The 24,025-nt window shown below is 45.8% G+C and overlaps 1 protein-coding gene across 2 annotated transcripts in view; it reads right to left on the bottom strand.

Annotated features, from left to right (window-relative positions):
* Window positions 1-11,753: 11,753 nt before the first annotated feature.
* The window catches only part of RAPGEF5 (Rap guanine nucleotide exchange factor 5), a 222,007-nt gene continuing 209,735 nt past the window's right edge, over window positions 11,754-24,025 (bottom strand). For both annotated transcript variants that reach the window (XM_067746170.1, XM_067746171.1), the window contains exons 25-26: window positions 18,980-19,034; window positions 11,754-16,000 (exon numbers count right to left, since the gene is read on the bottom strand). In XM_067746170.1, coding sequence (XP_067602271.1) covers window positions 15,882-16,000; window positions 18,980-19,034 — 174 coding nt within the window. In that variant the 3' untranslated portion in view covers window positions 11,754-15,881. The remainder of the gene's footprint in view (window positions 16,001-18,979; window positions 19,035-24,025) is intronic.

Here is a 24,025-nt window from a genome sequence, read left to right as displayed (position 1 = left end):
TCTCAACCGCTGGACCACCACGGAAGTCCCTTATCTATGTCTTCGTGAGTAAGCGTTGTTAGTTTATGTTTTTAAAGGTATTTGTTGGGGAGTGACATCATCAAAATGGCAGAAGAGAGACGTTTTCTACTATATTCCCCCCAAAGAACACCAATCTGACAGTCATTCACGTATCAGAGAGACTTTGTGGAAGTCCAGGAGTCCAGCAGAGAAGTTCCAGCGCATCACTGGAGGAAAAACAAAAATTCCGAGACTGGACACATCAAAGAGGGTAAGAAGAACAGCTGACTTGACCTATAACATGCCTCCCCCGGGTAGCTGAGCTCAGGGGCCAGAGAGCCTTTCTCCGCCTGTGATTTCTCCTGTGGGAGAATGTGAGTGTGTGACTGAGCGCCTGGATCCCCCAGCTGTGTGGACGCTGCCAGAGAGGCTCATTTCATCTAGAGCTCTAAGTCAGGAGCTGCACGCACACACGGACAAACCCTTAGCTAGACTAACTAAAAAAAAAAAAGAGGAGACTCAAATAAATAAAATCTGAAACAAAAGAGGAGATATTACCACTAACTCACCACAGAAATACAAAGGATCATAAGAGATAATGACGAATAATTACATGCCAGCAAAGTAGATAACCTAGAAGAAATGGGTCAATTCCTAGAAATTTACAACCTACCAAGACTGAATTACGAAGGGATAGAAAATATGAACAGACCAATAATGAGTAATTGAATCAGTAATCAAAAACCTCCCAACAAAGAAAAGTCCAGGATGAGATGATTTCATGAGTGAATTCTACCAAATGTTTAAAGAAGAATTAACACCAGTCCTTCTCAGACCCTTCCAAAAGACAGAAAAAGAGCGAACACTCCCAGGTTCGTTTTATGAGGCCAGTATTACTCTGGCCAGACAAGGACACTATAAGTTAAGAAAACTACAGGCCAATATGCCTGATGAATATAGATGCAAAAATTTCACTAGCATATTAGCAAACCTAATTCAAAAGCACATTAAAAGGATCATATACCCGGATCAAGTGGGATCTATCCCTGGGATGCAAGGATGGTTCAACATCTGCAAAACAGTAAATGTGATACACCACGTTAATATACACATAGACCAAAGCAATTTTCAAAAGTACTGTAAGAGCTTGCTGAAGTTGCAACGGAAATACAAAAGATGGGCACATGGTCCAAGTGGACAGAGAGGGAGGGAGCAAAGAGAGAGGGATCAGATCAGATATAGATTGCCAGAGAAAGTGAAATCTAAGAAGAAATGTAAAGGATGGATACAGACCAGATAGATGAAGAGAAATAAAAGAATCTTCTATGCCAATAGTTCTCAATCCTGGCTGTATGTTTTATTTTTTTAAAATAATATATGTAATTTTGAGGTCTGTGAGTGAAGAATCTATTCCAGGCCTCTCTCCTTGGCTTGTAAATGGCTGTTTTCTCCCCGTGTCTTCACACCATCTTCCCTCTATGAATCGAGGTGCATAAAAAATGAGATGAGACTTGTCCCAATTTCCCCTTCTTATAAGGGTATATGTCATATTGAGTTAGGGGCCCCATCCTGCTACAATATGACCTCGCCTTAATGAATTACATCTTCAATGACCCTATTTCCAAATAAGATCACATTCTGAGGTACTGACGGTTAGGACTTCAACATATGCATTTGTGGAGGTAACAGTCCAACCCATAAAATGTGTATGGTAGCAATTATCAATTTACAACTTCATGTCTTTGAGAAGAAAATCTCCCGAATCCTAGCTTTAGGAAGCGGATGACATTACCCCAGTGGTTGCTGGACAGTGTGCTACCACATTCTGTACAACGGGGTGCACAACTGAGCCTCCTCTGATGCCTTTCTCTGCCTTTCCCTGAAGATGTACCCACTCTGGTGACATGGCAGATGAAGTGCTCAGTTGAGTGAATCTCAAGTTGCAGAAAAGAACAGGTGATGGTCTGTATGAAGTTATCTCAAATTGGCTACAAAGAAAGACTGGTCACTTACCAAATGCTGGATAACTCTGCCTTGTAGATACAGAAGGAATCCCAGTGGAGAAGAAAGCAACAAATACTGAGAGAATATGGCAAAACTGATTTTTTAGAAGTATTTTAAAACTTTCCCTCCTAAACTGGTGTCCGCTTATACCCCCATTCACTGTAGTGCCTCAGGCACAAAAATATTGAACACTACTGCTGCATTAAATGACCTGTTAGATGAAAAGATTAAACGGTTGGCTCTTAGGTGATCTGGGGGCACTGCTGGGCTCTCATCGTGGTGTTGAGGTCTTGCTTTGGCTTCCTGCCAGACAGCCTCAAAACCCAGCATCCAGGGCAGTTTGGAGATGCTTGCTCACGAGGGATTGGGTCTGATCTGGGACGCTGAGAGAAAGTTTTACAGATTAATTTATTTCCATAGGGCAGAAGGGGCTCGGCTGCCTTGCAAGCATGCGGACCACTAGGTGGCGCTCCATGCTCATACTGAATCTGCCAGAATTCAGCATCTCCAGAGTCTGGCGGGCTTCCAGTACTGGCTTATCCTTTGGGCGCCACAGGCACAGGGCCTAAGGCCCACGATACCTTTAGAAACCCATGGAAGTATTTTAATTTCTTCTAAAATCATGAGAAAACAAGGAATAGAATACTCCCTGATTATATTCAACTTTATACAGTGCAATTGTTAAATATACTTTCATATATATAAATACATATATACACACATATATATTATTATTTCTAATGCAGGAAGGGGCTCATGAAGACAAAGTGTCTAGGGCCCACAAAAGTCATAGCATGGCCCTGTTTCCCTGCATCACATCTGGAGTATTGATCAAAAATATCACTGAAGGCTTCCCTGGTGGTGCAGTGGTTGAGAGTCCGCCTGCTGATGCAGGGGCCACAGGTTAGTGCCCCGATCCGGGAGGATCCCGCATGCCGGGGAGCGGCTGGGCCCGTGAGCCACGGCCGCTGAGCCTGCGTGTCCGGAGCCTATGCTCCGCAACGGGAGAGGCCACAGCAGTGAGAGGCCCGCGTACCGCAAAAAAAAAGAAAACAGTCACCGGAATTGAATGTAGTTCCAGGGCACACCTCTCCTTGTGGACGTATTTCAAGATGCATGCATTCATAAACTTATTTAACTCAACAAATTTGTTCTCAGTCACATGTCCTCTTGATGTTATCTCCTAAATCCCTCCCCAGTCTGTCACCTTCCCTGCACACCTGGGCTGCCACCTTAGTTCGGGGCACTGGAACCTTCTCTTGGACTTTGACAACAGCTTCCTACTGGCCTCTCTGCCTCCAGGCCCTTCTCTAAGCAGCCAGGGTCATTTCTCAAAAATCAAATCTGATCATGTCAGGTTTTTTGCTCTCATCTAAAACCTGCCATGACTCTCCCCCGCCTACAGTAGTGGTCTCTCAAACGGGGTATGTGTACTAGAGGAAGCAGACAAGACAACTTGTTGGAGCATAGAATGAAAACAGAACTTCTACTTATATTTACCTTTTATCTGCTTCTTTAAACATTTCTGGGGTTTTGTATGCTTTATTTATTTACACAACACATGTGCATTACTTATACATAAGTATACATGTATTGGGAAAGGTGTCGGTTTTCAACCTTTTTTCCACCAGAAAGATGCATCATTGGAAGTGTTCGGAAACTTTCAAAATGATGTCCAAGCCTTTTCGAATCGCACACAGGGCCTTTTCGAGATGAATCAGACCAACCTTTAGGATCTTCTCTGTTTGCTCTAGCCACACAGAACACCCCTTAAGTGCTCAAAGCTCTTAAGCTTTCCTGTATTTACAAATATTTCAAGCATAGGCTGCACCTCCCTAGTCAGCATCCTCATCGGCCCAAGTCCACCTCCCCCCTCAGCAGCCAGCCCCGGGCTCCTGCCCTCTGCCGCCGCCTCTCCTGGCTCCTCTCAGCAGCCCTGCTCTCCCTTGTGCCGCCTTAGCGAGAGCCTATTTATTTGTTTACGTTTTTTCTTTTTCCTTTCTTTATCTTGTGATGAGTTATGTGGGGGGGTGTCTGGCTGTGTGCGTGTGTATCCACAAAAGGGTTGTGTTGATAAAGCAGCTATTAGATGCTGGGCACTGGGCTAGGCCCTACCTAGGTGTCATTTCAATTCATCTCTCATGTAGGTGGCCAGCTTATCCCAGTTTGCCTGGAACTTTCTAGGTTTTAGCTCTGAAAGTCCTGTGTCCTAGGAAACTCCTGTCTCAGGGCAAACCGGGATGCTTGGTCACCCTATACAATAATCCCATTATACCAGGGAGAAAACGAAGGCTCAGAGAAGTTATCAAAACTTAGCTAAGCTCACAAAGCTAATTAGCACTGGGACCTGGCTGTGTACCTCAGAAAGTCAGCACTCTTTCCACCATAGCATGTTGCCTCTTCATGGGCAGGGACCACGTCTTATTCAACTTTGCGTCTTCATGCCTGTCATGATTCCTGCATATATTAACTAGTTGATGGATGAGTGAATGAATGAATGAATGATTGAGTGAACTCTCCAACAGAGAATCAAAACAGCTGTTACCTGGTGACATAGTGAACTAACCAAGCTGTGTCTCCTCCCTATGATTCTACGTCATCTCAGAATGTAAGAGAATTGGGCTCAGAGAGCATAAATGACTTGCCCAAGGTCACAGCTCCTGGAAGAATGCGGGGCAGGGAGCAGAACTCAGGTTTCCTGACTCACACTCCAGGGATCTTTCTACTGGAATACTGAATGAAATAAACCAAAGGGCAGAGGAAATAGTGGGAGAAAACTGGGCTTCTTTTTTAACATCTAACTGAAGACGCTAAGCAGCTCTGAATTGCCAGAATTTGCATCATTTAAAAAACCCCTAAGAGTGGGAACTTTTCTTAAAAGAAAAGAAACATAACCCTGTCAAAAAAGAGTGCCTCCAAATGAACTTATCTACGAAACAGAAACGGACTCACAGATACAGAGAACAGACTTGTGGTTGCCATGGGGGAGGGGCAGTGGGGGAGGCATGGATTGGGAGTTTGGGATTAGCAGATGCAAACTATTACATATAGAATGGATAAACAACAAGGTCCTACTGTATAGCGCAGGGACCTATATTCAATATCTTGTGATAAACCCTAATGGAAAAGAATATGAAAAAGAATATATATATGTATAACTGAATCACTTTGCTGTAAAGCAGAAATTAACACAACGTTGTAAATCAGCTATACTTCAATAAAATAAAGTTAAAAACAAACAAACAAAAAGAGTGCCTCCACGTTGGGAGGGCTGAGTACCAGAGCATGAAATACAGGAAGTGCTGTATTTGTCGTCCAGAGGGAGCCTTTGTTCTTGTCAATCCTCCCCACTGTGACCCAGAACGAGTCAAGCCTTGGGTCCACAACAACCTGGCATCTCCAAAGTGGAAGGGCTATTTGGAGAACCAGTGGCCAGGCTCTGCCAGCCAGAGAAGGGGCAATGCCCCACACCCACCTCCTGCACCACTCTGAAATGCCCATTTATCTCCACGCTTATGGGCGTCTTTTGGCTTCCAGGCTGTGTTTGTGCTTTGTCCCTGGCCTTTATTGACCTCTTTGATTCTGTGGGGAAGCTCGGCCCCGGGCAAACGGGAATTTCAATGCACAATGGAAAACACGGGTTCCTCTAGGGCCGCTGGCTGATCCCAGCCTCTTGACCCTGTCCTTTCCAGAGAAGTTGTGGTCCCAACCCTGCCTGTGCCAAAAAATAAAAGGAGCCCAGTGGCGACCACTGGGGCCAATGCGAGTGACGGAGGGGACTTGCCCTTCTGTTCCTTCTGGGTGTGCCCTTAAGGCTCTTTCCTGGGAAAGAAGGGGAGGGAAGGAAATGAAGCTTTGTCTTTGCTTTCTGTCCCCCCCGACCCCAAACTGGGGTGGCAGGCTGCCCGCTGAAGCCACACCTGGTCATGTTCCAGCTGCTTATATACGGCTGGGGAAGCAGGGCTGAGAGAGTGAGGGAAATGCTTAGCCCTCGTGGCATCTGGGAGTGGTCAAAGTTTAGCCCTGGCAGGATTGTTGGGGTGACGATGGGGGGGTGAAGGCTGAGCAGAGGACAAGGATTCTCAGTTCCCCCATCAGCGACAGTGTCGTTGCTGAGCAGGGCTCAGCTAATGCCTCCCCTGGTCTCCGCTGAACGGTGGACAGTGTTCAGGGCTTCGAGGAAGAATGTGACAATGGTGGCCCGGGGCCCCTGGACTGACTGCTGCTGGCGCAGACCTCAGGCCTGCTTACCTGGAACCTGCTCTGGGACAGGGGACTTGGATTTACCCTGCCATAAGCATTCAGGAATGTGCTGGAATCACTACCAGCTCCACGGACAGGCAAACACCACAACACTGGGAGGGGCCAAAACGACCTCGCTGCGGCTCGCCCTCCTTTCAGGTCTTCTCAGCAAGGCTGTGTTAGTGTCCTGGTGTAGCTATGACACAGTCCCACAAACTGGGCGCCTAGAACAACAGAAGTGTGTTGTCTCGCGGTCCTGGAGGCTGCAAGGCGTTGGCAGGGCTGGCTCCTTCTGAGGGCTCCGAGGGAAGGGTCTGTTCCAGGCCTCTCCCTTGCCTTGGAGATGGCGTTCTCCCTGCGTGCATCTCCAAATTCAACATTCTTATAAGGACACCGGTCCAACCTGATGGCTCACACCCAAAGGACTTCATTTTAACTTAATGACCTCTGTAAAGATCCTGTCCCCAAATAAAGGCACACTCTGAGATCCTGGGGGTTAGGACCTTAACCCGTGAGCTTCGAGGGAACCCGATTCAACCCGTAACAAAGGCCTTTCCTGGCTACCCTGTCGAACGTTTCCCCCCTCTTCCTGGCACTCTGCAATCCTCTTCCCTGCTTTAGCTGTTTTTCTTTAGGAACTTCTTATCATCTGATGTACTAGTACATATTTTCCTTATCTGTCTTATTGTCTCTCTCTAACTGGATCGAAACTCCATGAAGGCAGGGATCTTTGTTATGTTTGTGGCTGTTTTCCCATCACCTAAAGTACCTGGCACATAGTAGGTGCTCAAAAAATACACATTAGATGGAGTTGATGAGGTTTGTGGCAGATTAACAGGTTACTAATGAACGAGAGGGGGCGGGCTTGCTGGTTGATTTAAAGGAAGTTAAACATTGGCAAGTGTTACCTCAGGCCCAGGGTGAGCTGTCCCTTCTTCTATTGGCCTCTCCTGCTTTTCTGCCTTACAAAGGGGACTTCATCTCCAGCCAGGGCTCAGAGTCTAGGCTGAGCCCTTTCGTGCTCACACCAACTGACTAAATGAACCCGGAGAAAGTTGTCCCAACTGCAGAGGACACAAGTACAGAACAGTGAGCACTGGTCCTTCTCAGTTTCAGGTCAGAATTAGGATGCTTCTGTGTTGCTGCCAGGACACCTGAAGCTTGTGAGGGGAGCTGCTGTCCTGGAGTTCCCGGGCCTGGGGTCCGAGCAGAGGGACAACAGGGAAAGGGGTGGAGTGGGACCAAGGAAAAGCCCTTCCGGGAGCTTCATGGAGCCCGCAGAGAGGTCGTGGCCCTTGATCCGATGTGCACAGGCTCCAGGTCTGCTCAGCCTTTCTTCTTCCTGAGTCAATATGTTAATGACAATGTTAAGACTAACAACACCATCACCCCAGTTGTGCAGGCTGTAACAGACATCTTCCTTCAGATCAACTGGAGAATATTTAGGGAGTCACTGCTCTGTCCCAGTGTTGAGCAAAGCGTGTGGGGATTCAGAAGGCAACCTCACGTTTGTATCTCACTTCAGCGCGTACAGAGGACGCTCACACGCGTTGTCTGTTTCATTTGCACAGCTGCCTGGCGGCAAAGATGTTGCTCATCATCTTGTTGGACAATCGAGAGAACTGAGGATGAGAAGTTATGGGCCCACAGCAGAGGAGAAACGTGGGTGCAAATCTTCTGGCATGCATCCAGGATTCATCAACATCCTCATCCTAGTTACCATAGATCATTTTCATTGAGTGTCTACTATGTATCAAGCATTATACTAAGGGCGTTACATCCATTTCCTCATACAGCCTTGTAACGGAGGAGGCATATGAACCCCCATTTTCTGAGGTGCAGAAACAGCAGCTAAGATCAAGGTGGAAACTTCCACCAGTTCTCCCAACTCGAAAATGCCTGAGCCTGATTTGAACCTGGCAGTCTGGCCTCAGAGGCTACACTGTTAACCCTTTTCCTCACCCTCGAGGCAGCCCATGTAGGATGGGTGGACAGATGCTGCATTGTGGGACCTGCTGTAGGAATTCAGACAGGGATAAAGGGGTTCAGCGGGGGATGGGGTCCTCCAGGAGGGCTTGGGAGTGCACGCGCCTTCCTTGGGGGGTAGGGAAGGGGGGTGGAAGAGAGAAGAGCCTGGCCAGACTTGAGTGCCAGGTCCAGGCTGGGTGCCTGGGAGAGAAGGCAGGGAGAGGCCAGGTTGCGGGAGCCCGGAACACAGTGACAGCAGAAAGGACGAGGTTCGCCTTTGCTGTGGACCTTCCTTACCCCTCGGGAGGCGGCGGCCAGCTTAGTGCTCGGTAGCAGGCCCTGCTGCGTTGACTCCAGGGCTTTATTTGGCTGTTTACTGCAGGCCTTGATCTCTGATAGGACTGTGGAGTCAGCACGAGGCACAGGACGGGGAAGGGGCGAGGTGCTCCTTTCCGCCCTCATCCCACTGCCTTTCCCTTTCAGCTGGGGCCCAGCCCAGGTCAACGGAATACAAAGGATCATGAACAGTTCTTTCTTCCCACATCAGCCAAGTCACTTCCTGAAACAAAACAAAACCAATTATCTCTAGCAATCGCAGATCTGCACCAGTTTTCTTAACAGCCAGGGGCTGGAAGGGATCGTAAAGGTCTTCTCTCAGAGCCTCCATCTGAGGATCGAATTGCTAGTTGGTTTTAGGTCTGTCTGCACAGCTCTGGTAGGAAAGAGCTCAGGATTCTTAAGGCAATTCTGGCGATCTGGGCAAAGCCAGTCAGAGCCCCTGCCCCAACCCCAGCTAGCTCTGAATACTTCCCAGCCTGGCTTCAAGATTTCACATCTGAAAAGGAGCAAATAAGTCTCACATACACTGATTTATTTAGCAGACGTTTGGTGCATGTTTTTTGGGGTTTTTTTTGGCCACTGCCATGCAGCACGTGCGATCCTTAGCCCCCCAAGCAGGGATTGAACCCATGCCCTCTGCAGTGGAAGTGTGGAGTCTTAACCACTGGACCGCCAGGGAAGTCCCAGGTGCATGTTATTTTCAGCTGGCATTCTTACTGGTATGAATCAATGAATCTCCCCGAGTAGAATAGCAGTTTCAAGGGGATGCCGAGTTATTCGTCTTCTGGAGGCATCTTCCCAATCTCTTTGGCCCTGGACAGATAAGTAGAGGCCAGAATGTGAACTTGCATGCTATTGAGGTTCAGTTCTATAGCTTGGAAGGTGCTGCTGAAGGATTCTGCGCTAGGACAGACACGATCAGATCTGTATTTTAGAAAAAAAAAAAAATTGACGGGGGAAATTTAGACTAAAGGGAGGAAGCCTAGGTAGACAGTTACTGTAATGATTAAGTAATGGATAGTGAACGCCTGACCTCATGCAGGGAAAGTGGGGACAGAGCAGCTGGTGGAGAACTTGATGAGCAAGGGGTGCTGGACGTGAGGAATCAAGATAGTTCGTTCCCATGGTTTGAACTTGGCCGTCACTGGCCATACAAGGTTTCCCAGGAGAAAGGGATTTACCTGTTATGAGACCCAAAGAGCCACCGTTGCTGTAGAACTTGGGAAAGATCTTGCCACTGTCTTAATTCTTGCATGTGGGCTCGCTGGTTTTAAGCCTTCAATCTCTCTGCTGCATTGAGTTATTTTGTTTGTTGTTGGTTTTTTTTTTTTTTTTTTTGGTTGGAACTCTCAAGACCGAGGTGACCACTGCACGGATTTTCTCAGAATGTAACTATTTTCACTCAAGTTCTAACTAGAGATTATAGCCTCTAACCCTCTAACCACACACAGACAACTTGGGAACCTCTAAACTTCTCAGAGCAGGAAAGGGGCCTTCGGGAGAGGCGGGCTCAATACCACTTCCCAGGGTTGCATCTCAGGCGAGTAAGGCTCCACGGTGGGGTCTGTCTTAGGGTCTTCTCTATTAAGGCGCACCTGCTGCCTTCAGAAGCAGGGATGCTTTACTGAAGGACATCAGCAAGTCTAAAGCTTTAGGACTTTCATTCGTCTAAAGTCGTAAATGGAAAACAAATACACAAGTGGCTCACTGGGGATCCAGAAGACTTCGAAGAGCTGGACCAGACCTGGAGCTCTCATCCTCCAAAGTCCGATTTTGTAGCTAGTGCACCAGGACCAGAAAGTTCATTTTGAGGTTTGCTAGAACAAGAACCAGCTTCTGAGTCTGCGGGAGCCTTCATCTTCCCAGTACGGACAATCCCAGCAAAGAAAATCTCCGAGAATCCTGAGCAATGGGAATTTCCCTTTCCCCTCCGATTCCCTTCTGAAGCTGGAGCCTAGGGCTTCCATCCTCCCCTCATCTCCTGCGTTGCTCCAGATCCAGGCCGGAGCCCACAGATGTAGTGAGGATGGGTCAGAACGAAGCAGTCAAGCTCAGTGGTCCTCCTCTCTCTGCTCCCCAAGGTCTGAGAGCCCATTCCCCCCCCGCTTTGCCATCTCTTCCCATTTTCCCTTGTTACAGAGAGTACCCCTTCCTAGTGATCAAGAACCCGAGAGAATCATCTGGTCTTTCCCTTTTCCTACATAAACACTAGCCCTTTGCATGGATAGAGGACAGCCGGCGGTTTTATCCATCAGGTAATGTGCAAAGTTAGTACTATCACCCCGACGTGGACTGAGGGAAAGGGCCGTTTATCAAGAAAGCAGTGTCCTGGAGACTGTATTAGTCAGCCTTGGTGAAATTCCACCCGGGTAGTCACCTTCCCCCGCCCTGCCACCCAAGTGCAGTGGCTTCTAATGATGTTTTATTTCTCACTCAAGTGACACATCCTTCACAAGCTGGAGAGCCCAGTGGACTCTGGGCTTGGACACTGCGGGTCTCCTAGCAGAGGAGACATGGCAGCCACAGGTTATCTCAAAGCTTCGGTCTCCAAGCCACACGGGTTGCTTCTCCCCGTTTTTCACTGGACAGAGGAAGACATTTAGCCGGTTCTCAGCTCATCATGGTGAACGACATAATCCTCTTGCAGGGGGAGGGATCAGCACATGCCAAAGGCCGAGCTTGACGTCAATGGGCAGGATGTACAATTCTTCCGGAGGGAGGGGGAGAGAACAGTCTGAAGGATAAGTCTACCCCAGTGTATGTGACCCTCATCTTTCCATTCCAGTAGAGCATCATTACCACCCCTTTGCTTCATCGTCCCACCCGTAGCTTTTGTCCTGCTGCTATTCCAGGCCTAGGGCGGCACCACCAGGGCTTGGAGCTTGCCTCAGTGTCTGGGCTGGTAAGGAAGGGAGAGTACGTGGTCCCACTTGAGTGGGGTGAGGTAATGACAGGGGTTGTTGGAGTCTCCACATCCCAGAATACGATGCGATTTCCAGGGTCTTTAGGTTCTACGATAACTCAATGGCAGCACAAGTGATGTAGGCTTCCATGGGTCGCCTGAGAATCGCTTCACCTACTTGTAGCGCTGTCAGCAAGTAAATGATTTCTGAGTTCCACACATCTGAGCATAATACGCTGCCGGAACACAGGCTGCAGAGCCCCCAAACATCACCAAGCAAGAAGCTCTGAGGCATGAATAGTATCTTTAACATCATCTTATATTTGGAAAAGCAGTTTTAAAAAAAAAACACTTGAAAATACAAGATAAGGTAACAGTGACTTACATGTAAGTTTTCACCTTATATTGCTTGGCCATTTTTACATATAAATTATTGCTTACTAGCTTTGATAAATACACAGCACAGTCATATATACAGAAGCAGAAAGCATGAAATATGAGAAAGAAAATACTGTTAATGGCAATTCTGGTAATTCCACAAATGTTTCATATTTACCAGCTCTTCTAATGGTGGAAAACTACAAAGTGTAGTCCCTGAGAAGTTAGGTAGACGCCCTGATTGTGGGTTTTCTATCTTCTGTTAATGCAAGCTGATAATGTCACAGCGGTCTCATCGATTTCATCCCAGTATTTGATAACAGTGGAATACGAATAAATAGGCTATGCAAATAAATATTACTCTGCTAAAAAATGTTTAGTATATACAGCTTTGCTTTATATAGTACATTTTCATCTAACTTTTTGGCAATTTTTAAAAACTTTTTTCCAGCACTAGTTTTAAGCACAATGGCTCACTCGTTAATAAGCAGGCTGAAAATTTAAGGACATGTCTTTGAAGCATTTAAAAGAAATGCTATCCATGCTAGATCACCAGAGTGGACCTGATCTTCCCCATTTGAATGTTTTTGCCTAGTTTCTGAGAAGCTCAGACTAGCTCTGCCATCTAGGGACACTTGGAATCTGTGGTGTGTGAGATGGCTGCAACAAAACCACTGGGCAGGGATCGGGGCAGCAGTGGAAGCCCAGCTCCAGGGATCAAACGTCACCAGCACCTTCTCTTTGATGCCACTGTGTCTCCCTACTTGGAGGTGAGTATGCATTAGTGCAACATCTCCCTACAAGCTGGGAGGTATGGGTTGTTACTTTGTCCCTATGCTTCTGAATTTAAGGTATTCTGCACCCAACTTGCTTGTGGACAGGGGTCTAGGAAAATGAATTCATTCTAACGAGATACTAAAGTGAACGCAGGCCATAATATGTATCACTACAACCGTCTGGCAATTATACAGATTATAAGGAAGAGTGAAGTTATTATAAAACACTGTAGTCTTTGGAGCATCTGCAAATGGGTATGGAAAAATTAAAAACATTTTTTTGAGTGGTTGTGATTTTGCCGATAGGAACTTGCCCTGTGCTATCTTCTAAGCAGGGCTGGTTTGCTGACAGATCCAAAGACCCATAGGACTGTCTGAAAATTGTGCCATAGCGAAAATAACCCCCTCAGAAGTGCCCACGCACCCGTCGCTGGTGAAGGTCTCAGGTGATAGGAGATTTTTCAGAGTGAATGGAGATTTCGTGCGATTGTGAAAATCTAACAGAGTTAGAAAGGAGCTTACAGGTCCTCCTGGCCACCCTTCTGGCCAGAACAAAACCTATTCCAAAGAGGCCTTGGCAGATATATGCAGAGGGAATATGACCCACCCCTATTAACAGGGACCCTGCTTAAGTCCCCTGCAGCCTGTTCACTTGGACAGCTCCAGACTCATTAGAAACAGCTTCATGTTGAGCTACATCTGGTTCCCATGATTCTGCCTTGAATTCATTGATTCCAGATTCACGTCTTCTCATTGCTTCTGAAATTTCTGAGAGCTGCTGCCTGGGAGACCTCTGCAGATCGTTGTTAAATTTCAGGAAGATTTAGAGATTTTGACTTTCAGAAGACAGGGATGGAAAAGCACATCTCAACAAAACAAAATCCTTCCCTTTTGTTGCCCCAAGAGCCATTAAGACCATGGCTGGAGGAAACAGCGGGCAAGTGCCATTCTCTCCCAGTCTGTTTCCACCCATACCACGTGGGGTACTCCGACTACACCCTCAAAATCTGTTTAGGTGTGATGTACGTGTGGATTCGTTTGGCCATGCACACATCTGAGTTGAGGTCCAAGCAGCAGGTGCTGTGCTAAAATAGTTCTCCACTGGAGCAACTGCAATACTTTTAGATGGAGCAATGCAGATCTAATGTGAATAACCATTTAAACTGTAAAACACAAGAGACGATGTCAAAATGGCCTTGTAGGATTAGAATGGCCCAATGCTACTCCTGAGCATAGAGAAAAGACCAGAACACACACTGGTGCCGTAAGCCCACAGCGTCCTCAGTAATTGCCAAGGGGAGCGCTTTTCCAGTGTTTGATCAGCCATGAGAAAAGTCTCTTTTCCCTGGTTCTGGTGGGTCTGATCTCCTCCAATGGGTCTCATTCCATTCCCAGGAGCCTGGGGCATTTCTCTGAGTGGACTAGCCCTGGATGGTGCCTTTCTATAAAGCCATGTTAATGTTCAGGACTGAAGCCTGACATGCTGGGACAGACTCTCTTTCAAAGTCCTACCCCAAATTTGCTCCCTGTGGCTGCTAACAGGGATCTCTCAAGCTCAGTGCGGCTCCCGAGCCCAGGAAACAGCATTGCTATAAAGGTGTAAGAAAGCATTGGACACATCTCAGTAATGAGGTGCTGATAGGACAAGAAGAAGCGATTCTGTACAGGCACCAAGGAGGGGACCAGGCAGGAGGGGTGAGAGGGGCACCAGGATCACATGTGTGGAAAATGAATGAACCTAACAGGCAAAGCAGGGCCCTTGTATTTTAGCAAAGTGACAAGGATCTAGCTGGCAGGGGTGGATTTCATTACTGTATCTCACAGGCTTTTTTGTTCACTTGAAGGTTGAGGGAAATCCTCTAACCAGTTCTTGAGAACAGCAAGAGGTCATATTTACTGTAGGAGCCCCCACCTGTAAAAACGGGAATAAAAAGACTTAAAAGACTCTGAGAATTTGGGGGAAAAAAAAAAAAGGCAGATTATAGAAAGGCTCCCTGCCTTGGTTGGGAGGCAGACTATAGGACTTCTAAGTGTCCAACATACATCAGACATTTAGATCTTTGGGGTTCTTTTCATTTGCTGAAAGATGGGCGATCACCACTATTTTAACCCCTTGTTCTTCTCCAGGGAGAGCTAAGTGCTTCACACATCACATCCCACTTAAGCTCCCTGTATGGGCCGTTCTCATTCCAGAGTATGGGCATGAGGCTGCTGGAAGCAAGCAACACACGAGGGCATCGCCAGGCACAAAAAGGCGGGCCTTTGTGACCGTCACCCCCAGGAACAGTTAAGAGTGCCTGCAATGTGTCAGGCACTGTGCTTTTGTCAAAAATCGTATGGTACCCGAGATGAGAGCCTGCTTGCACGTGGAAGGAAAATCCCCAGAAATTCAATGCGTCGATTTCTTAAAGGTGACTGTTCTTCCGTGTTGGCAAAGCAACTTAGTCTAACTTGCCTACAGTTGTGAATCAGTTGCGCAGAAACGCATTTCACCTGCGAGCACACATCGCTAAGTGACTGTGGATGCCAAGAAATGCATGCCTTGACATTTCTCTTCTGGAGATCAGAGCAGGGATGCCAGCTGCCAGTCCTCACTAACTCCCTAGACACAAGTGGCTTTTGGTGATGTCATAGTTCATAAAGACAGAGACCGGTGCGTCTCCCTGGAAACCTAGAGATGCCGTCACTGTCTTCAGGTGTTCAAATGAGCTCCCGCTTTGACAGCCTAGCAACAGGCATCTGCTGCCAGGCAAAGTAAAACTGCTCCCAGGCTCACACATGCTCTTACGGAGACACCTGGTCACCGTATGACAGGAGACGGTCTCTCGTCTTGACGCTGGCGCATCTCAAAGTGAACATTGGATTGGTTCAACAAGGTGATCCTAAGAAACCAGGCAAAGTAAAACTGCTCCCAGGCTCACACATGCTCTTACGGAGACACCTGGTCACCGTATGATAGGAGACGGTCTCTCGTCTTGACGCTGGCGCATCTCAAAGTGAACATTGGATTGGTTCAACAAGGTGATCCTAAGAAACCAGGCTTCTCCATTTCGAGAAAGCTTCTGCCTTCCCCTTCCAACAGCAGCCTCTCCGCACCTCTGGCAGCTGACATCACTTCGCGAGCACGCTCTGGCTGGCTTTCCTGTGTATGTCTTGTGATACGCTGATAAAACTCAGCAACTTCTTTTCTCTCAGGAAAGCAACGTGCTCGGCGCTGCCATCCCCGGAGCTCCCGGGGCTGCGGTTCCAGGGTGGCGAGGCGTGGGGGGGGCTCACACCCGTGGCTCGATCCTGTGCGAGAGCGCAAACAGGGCCTGCTGGCTGTCAATGACGCACAGGTGGTGAACGTAGGATTTTAACTCTGGGTGCTCTTTTGGAGATATGTCACCTCCTATTTTGGGGAAGGAAAAAAAGTCAATCTCATGAGAGCAGTAATGCTGTTTCTGAATACCAGTAACACCCCACCTGAAGGCGTAGGGTAAACCCAGAAGGCAGACTCGCATTGGTCAGAGTCCCAGAAGAGATATCTTTATCCTAATCCCAGAGATGCTTTTCCAGCTCAGACCAGATGCCTCAGGTCAGGTAATTAGACTGGCAAGATGTCTGTTCTACCAACATTGATAGAGCAATTTCTCCTAACATTATATGGTATTTAGTGATTGTTATTATCTCCCTCTACAGAACGTGAAACAGCACAGACCTAGCAGGTAAGCGGCAGAGAAGGACCAGAACCCAGGCCGTGAGGCCCCCAAGTCCATGGTATCGGCTCCCACGCCATGCAGCTTGTCACAGTGACTGCCCCATTAAATGGCTTTCACAGGTTCTTATATCTCAGGCTGGAACTGTCAGAAATCACTGCTAACCTGGTGACTGCATGGACACATTAGTTCTTCTTTTTTTTTTTTTTTTTTGATTTTGTATGTCCTTATTTTGGTAGGAAAATCTTTTGGTGTCCTTATTTTGGGGGGAAAAAATTAAGGGAACAATCAAATGAACGGATATCACAAAAGTGGACTAAAGGTTTGGTGTACAGGCAAAGCGGGTTCAGAATGTGTGTGGATGGGGTAACGTCCACGCAGCGAAGGACAAAGCAAGGGAGTTTCTACTCCCAGACGCAGGGCGGTTAAAGGGCCACAAGAGGCTCTGGTGCACTGTGAACCCATGTGTGCCATGCTGCTGACAGCTCTGATAAGGAATCAGAGATAAAGCAGCCTGGACAGTGGGGCAGGCCCACTTCCCATGGTCAGGAACAAACAGAAAACGCATTACGGCCTGGGGAGATGGGCTAAGCTGCCCTCCAGTGAGACAATGTAACTGTGAGTCTTCTTGCTTTGTGGGATTTCAGAGGGAGAAGCCGGGGGTGAGGCTGGAGTTCAGCTGGGGCAGAAAAGGGGCCCCCAGGAGGCTGAGCATTTTAATTCAGAAATTTTATCTCTTGGTGAAAACGCATTTTTTCCTCCTCTGTGACAAATACGTTTTATGAGGAAATAATTTAGGGCTTGTATGTCATGGACGGCTTGTAGTTCTTAGGTTACATAGAAGCAAGGCTTCTTGGTTTCAACAAGTAGAAGCACCAGGAGTTAAAGTTTTACCGTTCCCCCTTGTTTGGTTTAGAAAACATGATGCTACCGAGATAGTTTTGTTAACTTTCCAGCCTTAAAAAGACGGCAGGCGGAATGCTTCCAACCATGACAAGTGACCCTTGCATGGCACTCTGGAATCTCTAAGTGGCTTGAGGAACATTGTTTTATCCCAAGGGCTGACGTTGTTTAACTCTGCCTCTATAAACTGTCAAACTGAATTTCGATAATTCAGTTCCAAACTTGATTTTTAAAGATATATAAATACAAAACACAAACTGGCCTGAGAGTTATGTAAATTCCTCCTTTGCCTTTTGCTATGCAGACTTACTCTCTGGAGATGGGAGGCTGGCAAGGTCAAGGCCAGCCCCACTGGTATAACCTTCCTGCCCACACCTGCAGTGTATATAGACCGGAATCCCTTGGTGAGTGAGACTGAGGTCTCAGAATTAGCTGAGTACCCATAAATACTTGGGAAGCAAAGGGGGGTGTGTGTGTGAAAGAGATACAAATCCTTTACTCATCAGCAACAGTATGCTTGTACATTTGAATGAATCTCCATGACAGTGGTATTGCTATTTCTATTGAAACTGCATTGTACTTGGGTAGTTAATGGACAATTATATAAGCATGTATCAAATGGTAATCCTTGATGTGAGCACTTAGAAAATTAGGTCCTGTGTTTATAATTCTCTCTTTCAAACAGAAACTTTGTAATCCACACAGAAGTTCAGTTGCTTTGTTGGAGGACAGTATTACTACCCAAGACGGGCATGAACAGAACGAAAATTCTTAAGAATATGTACCGAATTGTTAGTAACATTTTCCTTAGGAAGTGGGACTTTGATTGTTCTACTTTAAAGACACTTCTGTATTGTTGAAAAAAATGGGTTTACAATGAGGATGTATTGCTTAACAAAGTAAGTTTTACTGAGTGGTCACTTTTGATTGATCTATAATTACTGAACTCTCTGTTTTTTTAATTGCCCTTTATACTTATAAAGTCTGCACAAGGCGAAGGAAACGGTACGGGCTGGGCAGTCAGGTACTCGGTCTGAGTAACGGCTGAAATTTAGCCTCTCCGAGCCTGAGTTCTCTGCTCTGCACCCACAGGGTCTATAATCTCCATTCACCAGCAAGAGGGTCAGGATCCCACTGCCCATGTGAAAAGCTCCTTGAACTCAATACAGTTGATTTCCTTCCTTCCTGCAATGTTTTAACATCATTTAAACACAGTGTAAATTATTCTTGAGATTTAAAAAGGAATAAATATTCCTACATACATCAGTCTCAGTGGGGAGTCAACAAAAGCGCTCAGAAAAATACGTTTTCAGTGAAAGGCAGCTCCAAACAGGAAGTTTTCATTGGAGGAGAAAAGATTCTGCAAGGCAGCTTTAGGCATTTTTACAAACTATATTCCTATTCCAGGAAGGCTCCAAGCAAGGAGGTTAAGGACAGGGTCACCCCTGATAAACCCACGGGTAATTCTGAGCCAGCAGGCAAGCAAACAAGACTTTCTGGGTCAGGGGTGCAGCGGGAGCTTCTGACCGTCTAAAGTCACGCTGTACAGTGTAAACTTGCTGCCAGGAGAGGATAAAAAGCTGCCATTTCTTCTCCTCCTCTGCCTCCCAAACATGCAGTGATGAAACAGAGAGAATACAGTATATGCATGTGATGTGCATATTATATTTTACAATTTTTTTTTTTTTACCACCAATACTTGTGATATGGCCACAGTCCATACCAACGGATGACAGACTAACATGCCATACCCAACTTCAATGACTCACCAAACTGGTGAGTCCTGCAGTGTCTCAGTGTTCGGACAGTGTCTGCAATCATATGCTGGAAGGCAAAAGAGGAAACACATCAGCGGAAGGGTCATTTCGGGTGTTGCTGAACTAGCGGTGCTGTGAGGCTGGTTGGATGGTCTAACACCTTTGGGTGTAAACAGAGGAGCTATATTTGGTGCCTAACTTTAATTGATAATATATATTGACTTTGGATTACAAAACAAAATTTGACCTTGTCTTCAGAAACAGTGGCTCTCAACCCCGGCTGCACAGATTCTAACTGAGCCATGGGAAAACATACTGTTAAGAAATGCAGTACAAGACAACCTACTGAATGGGAGCAAATATCTGTAAATGATATGACCAATAACGGGTTAATATGCAAAATATATAAAGAGCTCATACAACTCAACATCAAGAAAACAACTCGATTAAAAAATGGGCAGAAGGGGCTTCCCTGGTGGCACAGTGGTTGAGAGTCCTCCTGCCGATGCAGGGGACACGGGTTCGTGCCCCGGTCCGGGAAAGATCCCACATGCCGCGGAGCGGCTGGGCCCGTGAGCCATGGCCGCTGAGCCTGCACGTCCGGAGCCTGTGCTCCTCAATGGGAGAGGCCACAGCAGTGAGAGGCCCGCGTACTGCCAAAAAAAAAAAAAAAAAAAAAAAAAATAGGGCAGAAGACATGAACAGACATTTTTCCAAAGATGACATACACTTGGCTGACAGGTAGATGAAAAGATGCTCAATATTGTTAATCATCAGAGAAATGCAAATCAAAACCACAATGAAATATCACCTCACACCTGTCAGAATGGCTAACATTAAAATGACCACAAATGTTGGTGAGGACATGAAGGGAACCCTCCTACACTGTTGGTAGGAATGTAAATTGGTGCAGCCACTATGGAAAACAATATGGAGGTTCCTCAAAAAACTAAAAATAGAACTACCATATGACCCAGCAATTCCACTCCTGAGTATATATCCAGAGAAAATGAAGACACTATTCCAAAAGACATATGCACCCCAATGTTCACAGCAGCATTATTTACAATTGCCAAGATACGGAAGCAACCTAAGTGTCCATCAACCGATGAATGGACAAAAATGTGGTATATATGTACAATGGAATATGACTCAGCCATAAAAAAGAATGAAATTTTTCCATTCCCAACAACATGGATGGGATTGGAGGGTATTAGGCTAAGTGAAATAAGTCAGACAGAGAAAGACAAATACTGTATGATATCACTTATATGTGGAATCTAAAAAATAAAACAAACTAGTGAATATAACAAAAGGAAACCGACTCACAGATATAGAGGACAGACTAGTGGTTGGTTACCAGTGGGGAGAAAGAAGGAGGGAAGGCCAACACAGGGATAGGGGATAAAGAGGTGCAAACTATTATGTGTAAAATAATAAGCTACAAAGATAGTACAACACAGCGAATATGGTCAGCATTTTATAGTAACTATGACCGGGGTATAACCTTTAAAAACTGTGAATCACAATGCTGTACACCTGTAACATATAATATTGTACATCAATACATGCCTCAGTTAAAAGAAAAAAAAAAGAAATATTTAAAAAAATATATTAAACAAATGCAGCGTGTCCACCCTCAACTTACCTGTCCACATTTGCATATGCTTTTACTTCAGAAGGTGTTTCACCTTCTCCCCATGAAGTCTTTGTGAGTTCACCTGCACTTGGGAAGCTCCATTCTCAACCTTCCCACTGCTCTGTGTACAGTGTTTATTGGGTTTGTGTTGCTGTGATCACTTTGTGGAACTTTCTTCCTCCTCTAGAGCAAGTACCACGAGAGGGCTTTGTGTACCCAGCACCAACCGTAGGGCACACACGTGGCCTCACACACACTTGCTGAATGGAGGCCAGAAGTTTTGTGGAATCAAAGACTCAAGTAACTCAAATGGTGACAGGAGATGAGATATTTATGAAACAGGTACATTTTCTAAAACATCAATATCTTTACAGAGACCGTTTTCTGTTTATAATGTACATTCCCTTTTACAGTCTTCAGTTTTCTACTTTATTTCTCTAAGCTTCTTACTGATCTCCAGGCAAAGATTGCTTAAACTCACAGCTCCTTCCTTTGGACAAGATCCCCTCGCCTCATACTTGTGTACCTGCAACCGCCTTCTAGCTCTCTCTACCACGGTAAAGGAAACACGGCATTTAGGACCAGACCAATCTCCACTACACTTCCTCCTGCGCGGTTGCCAGAATAATCTCCAAACACTTGTCCTCATGTTCTAGTCCTCTGGAAGGCAACAGTGACTCCACACTGTTTCATACACAATCCAAACATAACCCTGTAATTCAAGAATCAACGTTATTCATGATCTGGTCCTCCAAACCTTCCTAAATGGGCCATCATATTTTTGTTAACAATTGAAGTACAGTTGATTTACAATATTAGTTTCAGGTGCACAACATTAGTTTCAGGTGATTCAAAATTTACAGATTATACTCCATTTAAAGTTATTATAAAATATTGGCTATTATTACTGTGCTATACAATATATCCTTGTATATTATTTATTTTATACATAGTAGTTTGTACCTCGGGCCATTGTTTTTCATGTCCTGCCTACACACATTGAACAGAGGATCGTCTATATACAGCAAACGCTCAGCAAATGATTGCTAAAATAATGATGTTAAAACTAAAAATAAATATACTTAAAATTCAGCAGATCTCCAGAAACATTATTTGAATATGACCTACTTATTAAATTGTTCTCACAGGCTGCATTTCTATTGTATTTCTACTCAATAGTGAAAAATAAACAGGACAGTGATTACAGCAACAGCTCGAGTTGCGTTTGTAAAGGAAACGAGACCTGACTCATGTCTGAGAATGTATTGTTAAATTTCCTTCCCCCAATTTTACCACTATTCCCAGGACAGTTCTGTCGTTGTTTTAAGGTATGGCGTCACCTTGATTTCTATCACGTGCCATTTGCACAGCTGATGTAAGGTCAGGTACTCAGGGCAGCACTGAAACCAGAGCCCTGATCTCATCTTTAGGTTTTCTGAAGGGAGCGGGGAGGAAGCTACGATAAAAGATGATGCTCTTAACACTGAGTGATAAAGAGAAGAAAAGGAGAAAGCATTTGTTTCTTCATTATTTAATGGTCTGAGGCTGAAACATTTGGAGCTGCTGAGGCAGTGTGGGGAACAATGGAAAACTTATTAGGTCCAATAAGCACTTCTGGGTTTCGTGTTCTCTGACCTAATGTGTTGGCCTGGATCAGCCTGATAAAGATAACACACTGAATTATCTGCTCACTGGCTAATATCCATCATGAGGAATTGGCTTCCCACAAGTTAATTCAGTTAGGTTCTACTGGTTCATTACTGTGAAAGATGATGCTATTTTATCAATAGCTTAAGTGAAACCTTGTCCTTTGCTAAGAAACGTGCTTAAACTACTGACTCTACTAGGAAATTCAGTTTCACTCTCCAGCATCCAAGTACAACATAGGGCTACGTACAATGTAAAATACAGTTTTGTCTAGAAAAAATTCTGACTTCAGCCTGTCGTCTCTGTGCAAGGAGGTGGGGGTCAGCATGAGGCACGCTGTACCTTAAATGCCATCTGCTTTGAGGACCAGGAACCCAGTGACACTACAAAATCTGCTCTCTTTAGAGATGATGTGATGGGAAGCGACTGATGGGTGCGCCTGGGTGCCGTGGGCCTGCTGCATGCATGTGTAACTGCACTTACCTTCTAGCTGTCTTTTTAATAAGAGTTCTCTTCAGGAATTTAAAATAAAAGATTACCTATTTATGCCCTGTTATTTCCTTAAGCTTTACTAAAGGGTTCAGGGTACATACAATTATTGACCCTAGGAGCAGTACTATTAGTTAGACTTTGTTTCAGTCCCCACGGTTAGTTTTAAGTCTTGTCTCTATGAAAGCAAGATCCTAGACTACGTGAGTCAGCATTAAAAGGCTTCCACTGGACCACTGGAGAAAGCAGGGGAAAAGAAAAAGAGACGCTGGTCAGAATGAAAGAGAGAGGGTGTAGGAAGCTTTCCATCGTTCTTTCCCATGCTTGCCTTGACTGAATTGTTCTCTCACTTGGGGAGCTCCATCTGGGGGGAAAATGACACAATGAACTTAACCAAATCACTGGTTCTCTTTGGGAAGGGGGCCAACCACCACTGTACCCTTAACAACTGACCACAGTCAGTGTACAGTGTACTGGCTCTCGCATGTTTCCTCTGGGTTAGTCAGAGGGAAGGGTACTAGACCTTTAGAGGGAATTCCACTTGGTGTGACACAGCTCGTGCCACATCTCTTACATGCTCGCCAAAGCTTATTTGGCGTTCTTAAGCAGAGGTGTTGGCCAAGATTTGACATAAGTATTGACCAGAGGCTTCTTATTCCTGCAATCATTTCATTAATACCAAACACTGAAGATCAACCTGTCTACAGACTAGAACGTTAGGGCCTACAGTCTTTGGCTACAAAGTGGGGCCCTGGGATCTTCAGAACATTACTGGGTGACACCAGAACAAATTTCTAAAGAGTAAGTACAAGAAAACCCAATACTTTAAATATCTATTTCGGCTGTGTTGGTTTGACTGTAGTATCTAAAATAACGGAGCTGGATTCCAAAGCACTTAGTGCAGAGAGAGACTCAAAAAGTTATGCACATGTCTACTTCAAAACTAATGAGCAAGAAAGCGATCACCCTCAGATCATTAAAACTGAGCTAAGGCAAGCTATCCCCAGACGCCAGTCTTCCAGATTCAGCTGCTTGGGTTTTCAGGTTGTACCAGAGCCTCCTGTACTGGCTCTGCACCACCTCATCCCCTGTGTGGCGAGTTAACCTCACAGTTAGAGCGGGGCACCTCTGAGCCAAAGGTCAGAGGCCAAACCTCATTTGGACTCAACAGGTGGTACTGTTCTTTGGTCATGGTCTATGGCCCCCGTCTCACTCAACCTTCTCTCAAATGCCTGACCCAGTCTCACAGGGAACCGGGGGTCCATTCCTGAAAGAGTTCACAG

The sequence above is a fragment of the Pseudorca crassidens genome, chromosome 8 (genome assembly GCF_039906515.1).
Source record: "Pseudorca crassidens isolate mPseCra1 chromosome 8, mPseCra1.hap1, whole genome shotgun sequence".
NCBI classification, from domain to species: Eukaryota; Metazoa; Chordata; class Mammalia; order Artiodactyla; family Delphinidae; genus Pseudorca; species Pseudorca crassidens.
This window is presented reverse-complemented; position numbering and strand designations above follow the sequence as displayed.